At 39.9% G+C, this 6534-nt stretch overlaps 1 protein-coding gene across 1 annotated transcript; it reads left to right on the top strand.

The window, feature by feature from the left end:
* Nucleotides 1–1181: 1181 nt before the first annotated feature.
* LOC127087028 (fasciclin-like arabinogalactan protein 12) lies at nt 1182–2321 on the top strand. The gene has a single exon (XM_051027864.1). It carries the CDS (start codon nt 1275–1277, stop codon nt 2031–2033), a length of 759 nt encoding a protein of 252 aa, XP_050883821.1. The 5' UTR covers nt 1182–1274; the 3' UTR covers nt 2034–2321.
* The last annotated feature ends 4213 nt before the right edge of the window (nt 2322–6534 follow it).

The raw sequence follows: 6534 nt of genomic DNA, 5'->3' as shown, positions 1-6534 counted from the left end.
ACAACAACAACAACAACAACAACATATTAACTCATAAAATGTTTCACAAGTGTACTTTTTCCTAATGACATCCACAATGAAATGGGGATAAAGTTGAAATGAGAGTTGCAAACGTGTGTTCATTTTGAATGAATGTCATTCTGGATCTTTCACACAAGTTTGCAACACTTACTTTAGCTTCATCCTCATTATTTTTTTCATTCACCATCCCTACCTATAAGCAGAAAGTTCAAACATTATGAAGTAAGCTATTGAAACGTAAACAATAGTACATAAGCATATTTTGAAACATAAACTTGTGAAGACGAACATGTAAGGTAGCCATTTGCTAAGATTTGATACAATAAAGATAATCCTTCGAAGAAGACGAGTTCGCTGCATAAGTTTGGGGTTTCCATATGAGAGAGACGAGTTGTTATGTACTGAAGCGATAAATAATTCCGCTTATATACAAATATGTAACACTTTTCACCAGGATTGATAATACGAACCGTGATGAAATGAGTGCACCTTACACCATAGTTGATTATAAGAACCATTGTGATATATAATGTCAAATCCATTATATCACGATAAATGGAATTGTTGGTGCCGAGATTCGAACCCTTTTACTTCAAGTACATTTCAATACAGTTGTTAACTATGACCGTAGTGAAATGCCTTTTAGTAAATAAAAAAAAACACTCAGAAAAAAATTATTACCATGATTAATAAAAAAAATCATTGTAATATGATATTACGATAGATCTATTTTATAAAAGTGCATAAATAGTATCAACGGTTAACAATTCTATTATAATATATTAAAAAATGCATAAATAGTATCAACGGTTAACAATTCTATTATAATATATTAAAATAAAATATCATATTCTTTCCATAACACATCATTATATATTTTGCCATCTTATTTAAGTTTTGCCAAGTCAGAGTGACACATTTCAAAATACTCCAATACACCTCTCAATATACTTCTCAATGTTGCTATAATATATCTTTTGAAATTCATTTTTCTTCTATTGTGATGAAGCAATTTCCTTTTATTTAGTTATTTTACTTTTTGTTTATTTATTTGTTTAATTTCTATTATTCAATCAAATGAGTCCTGTAGTTGAGAATAAGTAGTACCATCTAAATTTTGCTAATTATACATTCCATCCACCTAATTTCAAGATTAACCCATTTGAATCCTCAATAAATAAGATCACTCCTTCCCTCACTTCTCCATTCTCTCCTTCATACAACACTCTCATTTTCTCACTCCCCTCTCAAACATGGTGATGATGAAGTTCAACTTTCCTCTCTTCACACTCTCACTTCTTCTAACAATCCTCTTCCATTCCACCACCACAACTTCAGCAGCTGATTCACCAGCACCATCACCATCATCCGCCCCAACAGACATCATCAGAATCCTCAAAAAAGCCGGTGGTTTCACCACCTTAATCCGTCTTCTCCAAACAACACAAGTAGCCACACAAATCAATGCTCAGCTTCTAAACTCAAACAATGGCCTAACACTATTTGCACCCAATGATAACTCCTTCTCATCCCTCAAACCTGGTTTCCTCAATTCCCTTAACGATCAACAAAAGAATGAGCTTATTCAGTTCCATGAATTACCCTCTTTTGTTTCACTCTCGAATTTCGATACTTTAAGCAACCCGGTTAGAACACAAGCTGGTGATGATCCTACAAGATTAGCATTGAACATAACAAGTTCCGGGAATCAAGTGAATTTAACAACCGGTGTTGTTAATGCTACTGTTGGTGGCAGTGTTTTCTCCGATCATCAACTTGCTATATATCAAGTTGATAAAGTTCTTCTTCCTAGAGATTTCTTCGTTCCCAAGTCTCCTCCACCTGCTCCTGCACCAGAAAAAGCTAAGGACTCTAAGAAAAAATCTGCAGAGGGTCCAGCTTCTGCAGACGATGATACTAAATCTTCTGCTATGAGTTTGAAGGACAAAACTGGAGTTATGTTCATTGTTGCAGTTGCTTCTGTTTCTGTAGCGACTGTGTTTTCATTGTGACTGTCATGAGAGGTTTGAACAAAGTTGCCAATTTTCAGAATGCAGGAAACTCTATTGTTGTTTGCTTCATGGATCTTGTTTTCATGTCTTGGATTGGTTGGAAATTTTTGTAGCATCTTACAATGATTGGCATTTTCTCTTTCTTTTTTCTTTTCTTAAGATACAAGTAAGCTTGTGGTGACAATTGTATTCAGTTTTGAAGGGTTTGAATTCTTTCTATGCTTCTTTCTGTGTTAGTTGATATTCATTGAAAAAGTATAAAGCTCATATCTTGTGTTATAATGAGAAGTTTTGTGTACTCTTATACTTTGCAATTGATGAACTTGATAGGGTATGCGACAGAATAATAATAATAAAGTACAGTAAAAGTAATAAAATCTAAGAAAATTGGGTAACTTTAGTATATTAGTAAGAATGAGCAATTTTGTGTGTGCGCAAATGAGCAATTTTGTATAGGTAAAATGAGTTCTCTTAACATGGAGATAATTGATAGAACATGCACAATTTCAGATTGTATGCAAGTAGAGAGAACTCCTAGAGATTTAGAAAGAAAGAATTTTAAGGAAAATAGATTTTTTTTTATCATTTTACATGACGGCACATGGTTCTAAAGTACATCATATAAGATGTGGATCATAACAAACTTGCGTAAAAAGTGGAAATGAAATAAAATGAGAAAAATAAATTGTTATGAATGAGGCTGAGGGTACAAATGAAACTTCACAAACATTGAAGGGAGCTGATACAAAAATTAGAAAAGGCCAGGCGGCATGTGATGCGGAAAGTAAGGCAACAAGAAAGAGTACCAGAGAGAAAAAGCCTAACAAACTTTTGGAGGACTTTACTATTTAGTGGGAGCTAGGGATCTAGTGATGGCCGGCAGGAATTCAAACCTTCTCCCTTTTGGAATTATTCTTCTCTCCCCGTGGATTCTATCTTACATTTATTTTTCGTACCGTAAGAAGTGAAATTACATTCCACTATTATCTTTGTACTCATCACTTTATGTACTGCAATTCGCCATCAATATAAATTACAGAATCCTAATTTTCCATTCCTATCATACTCCCTAAATCCAAACTCTTACATTGGTGCTTTCATCCCCACTATGGCTGAAAACACGCGTATGAAGGAACTCCAAACGGCAATCACCTCCATGGCCGCTACCATACAGAAGCTCGCAGAGGATGCCGAGCGACGCCACTCCGAATACCTCCATCATCGAAACACAGATATGGGTCGTTTGGAACGCGTTGAGGCTCATCTGGGTACACTCAAAATTGATTCAGCCATCTCAGGTGGGTCGAACTCACACACGACACCGCCACCATTTTAAGTTCGAAACGTGAAGCTTGATTTTCTGTGTTTTGATGGAAATGATGTGCTCCATTGGATCTTCAAAGCAAAGCAGTTCTTTGAGTTTTATTCAACACCAGATACGCAGGGTTTGACCATCGATGCTGTTCACATGGACAAGGATGTTGTTCCCTGGTTTCAAATGCGAGCACGCGACAATCCCTTTCAGTCATGGATTGGCCTTACCAGAGCCCTGGAACTTGAATTCGGACCTTCACCTTACGATTTACCCCGCAGCACCCTCTTCAAACTCACCCAAACAGACACTGTTAACTCCTACTACCTGCAATTCACCGCTCTTGCTAATCGATCTGAAGGGTTAAGCTCCGATGCTATTCTAGATTGTTTCATTAGCGGACTCCGACCCGAAATCAAACGTGACGTGTTGGCCCAATCCCCCCGTACCCTTTCCAGAGCCTGTGCCTTGGCCAAGTTGTTTGAAGAAAAATACCTGACCCGACCCAAACCCTTCCAAGCAGCTCCAATAACCCGACCCCTCTCTTCTTTCCCCAATAACCAAAATCGTAACCCAACTTCAACGATAAACCAAAACCCATTACCACCTCTTCTTCCCACCCCTAACCTTAAACCCAGACCACAACTGTCGCGTACACCATCCGTCAATAATATCTCGCCGGCAGAAATGCAGTTGCGCCGGGACAAGGGCCTTTGCTTCACTTGTGACGAGAAGTTTTCCTTCTCTCACCATTGTCCGAATCGTCAGTACCTTCTATTGCAAGCCGATGATGAAGATATTGTAACATCCGAGGAAGGTTTGTTGGATTCTCCTGTGGACGCCACTGACGAAGAGACTCAAAACACTCAGGACCACCATCTCTCCTTCAATGCCCTTAATGGCTCTGCGGGAGTGGGGACTCTCCGATTCTTGGGTCACATTCAAGGGAAACCGGTCTAAGTTCTTATAGATAGTGGCAGCTCGGATAACTTCCTCCAACCACGCATTGCAAAGTTCTTACAACTTCCTGTTGAGCATGCTTCTCAATTCAAAGTGTTGGTAGGAAACGGGCAATCCTTAGAAGTAACTGGTTTTGTCAACAACCTTCAGGTATCAATTCAGGGTCACATAATTACATTACCTGTCTATTTACTACCCCTAACTGGTGCAGATTTGGTCCTAGGGGCACCATGGCTTGCCACACTAGGTCCTCATATCGCCGATTATCGTGCTATGTCTATTAAGTTCCACCTAGACAACACCTTTATTACTTTGCACGGTGAACAAACCAGGACTCCTTCTCAGACCCACTATCATCACATTAAAAGATTGTCCGCTACTAAATCTATTGCTGAGTGTTTTTCACTCCACTTTATCAGTACACAGAGTGTTGTCACTCCTAATTTGGAGATACCAATGGACCTCGACCATGAATTGCGTACACTGCTCCTGAAATATAGTATGGTTTTTAACCCTCCTACTGGCCTTCCACCTAAAAGGACTCAGGACCATGCCGATCCCCTTGTTAAAGGAAGTAACCCTATCAAGGTTAAACCGTACCGCTATGCTCATAGTCAAAAATCACAGATTGAGAAAATGGTCATGGAAATGTTACAACAGGGTATTATACAGCCAAGTTCTAGCCCATTTTCATCACCGGTATTATTGGTCAAAAAGAAGGACGGATCATGGCGATTTTGTACCGACTATAGGGCTCTAAACGCTATCACTATAAAGGACAGTTTCCCTATTCCTACCGTGGATGAATTGCTTGATGAGTTGTTCGGTGCTACTTACTTTTCCAAACTAGATTTGTTGTCCGGTTACCATAAAATCTTGGTTAGGCCTGAAGATCGTCACAAGACTGCCTTTCGAACTCACCAAGGGTTGTATGAGTGGCTCGTAATGCCCTTCGGGTTGACAAATGCGCCGGCTTCATTCCAAAGCCTTATGAATCAAGTGTTTCGCCAACAGCTTCGTAAGTCAGTGTTGGTCTTCTTTGATGATATTATGATATATAGTCCTTCCTGGCATGCTCACTTGTGTCATTTCGAGGAGGTCTTGCAGCTTTTATAGGAACATTCCTTGTGTGCTAAACTCTCCAAGTGTTGCTTTGGCCTTACACAGATTGACTACCTCGGCCATACAGTTTCAGGGCAAGGTGTTGCAATGGATAGCTCAAAAGTGCAAGCAGTGCTTGAGTGGCCAAGACCGTCTAATCTGAAACAACTACGCGGCTTCCTTGGACTCACTGGTTATTATAGGCGCTTCATACAAGGTTACGCTTCGATTGCTCTACCTTTAACTGATCTTCTAAAGAAGGATTCATTCCTTTGGAATGACCAGGCTGCTGCGGCATTTCATGATCTGAAACGAGCATTAACAGTTGCGCCTGTTCTCAGTTTACCAGATTTTTCCAAACCCTTCATTTTGGAAACTGACGCATCCGGATCTGGCATTGGGGCAGTACTGAGTCAAGCCAAACATCCCATTGCTTTTTTCTCCAAAAAGCTGAGCCCAAGGATGCAAAAACAGAGTGCCTATGTGCGAGAGCTATATGCTATTAGTGAGGCTATTTCCAAATCTCGCCACTACCTCATCGGTCATCAATTTATCATACGTACAGATCATAAGAGTCTTAAATCGTTGACGGAACAGTCCATCCAAACTCCGGAACAACAGGCATGGCTTCATAAATTTTTGGGGTATAATTTCACTATTGAGTACAAGCCGGGAAAGGATAACATTGCAGCGGATGCCTTGTCTTGTTCCTTCATGCTATCCCTTTCCTCCATACATTCCTCTCTATTGCAACAGATAAAACAAGCGGGGATAACAGATGGTTTATATACATCCATCTTACAGCAGTGTATTGAAGGCTCGCCACCGAAAATTGCATATTCCCATAAGAATGAGTTACTTTACTGGAAAGACAGACTCGTGATACCTGCAGCGCCTGACCTGATTAATTCTATACTTCAGGAATTTCACAGTTCCCAGTTGGGAGGCCATTCCGGCATTACTCGCACCAAAGCACGCATTACTGCTCAATTTTTTTGGTCAACTCTACACAGAGATGTCACTACTTTCATCTCAAACTGCCTCATCTGTCAGCAAGCCAAGACTGCTAACACACTACCCTCGGGCCTGCTCCAACCACTTCCTATCCCCTCACAAATTTGGGAAGAT

This window comes from Lathyrus oleraceus, chromosome 5 (genome assembly GCF_024323335.1).
Source record: "Lathyrus oleraceus cultivar Zhongwan6 chromosome 5, CAAS_Psat_ZW6_1.0, whole genome shotgun sequence".
Lineage (NCBI taxonomy): Eukaryota > Viridiplantae > Streptophyta > Magnoliopsida > Fabales > Fabaceae > Lathyrus > Lathyrus oleraceus.
The sequence above is the reverse complement of the archived record's forward strand: the minus strand, read 5'-3'. Positions and strand labels throughout refer to the sequence as shown.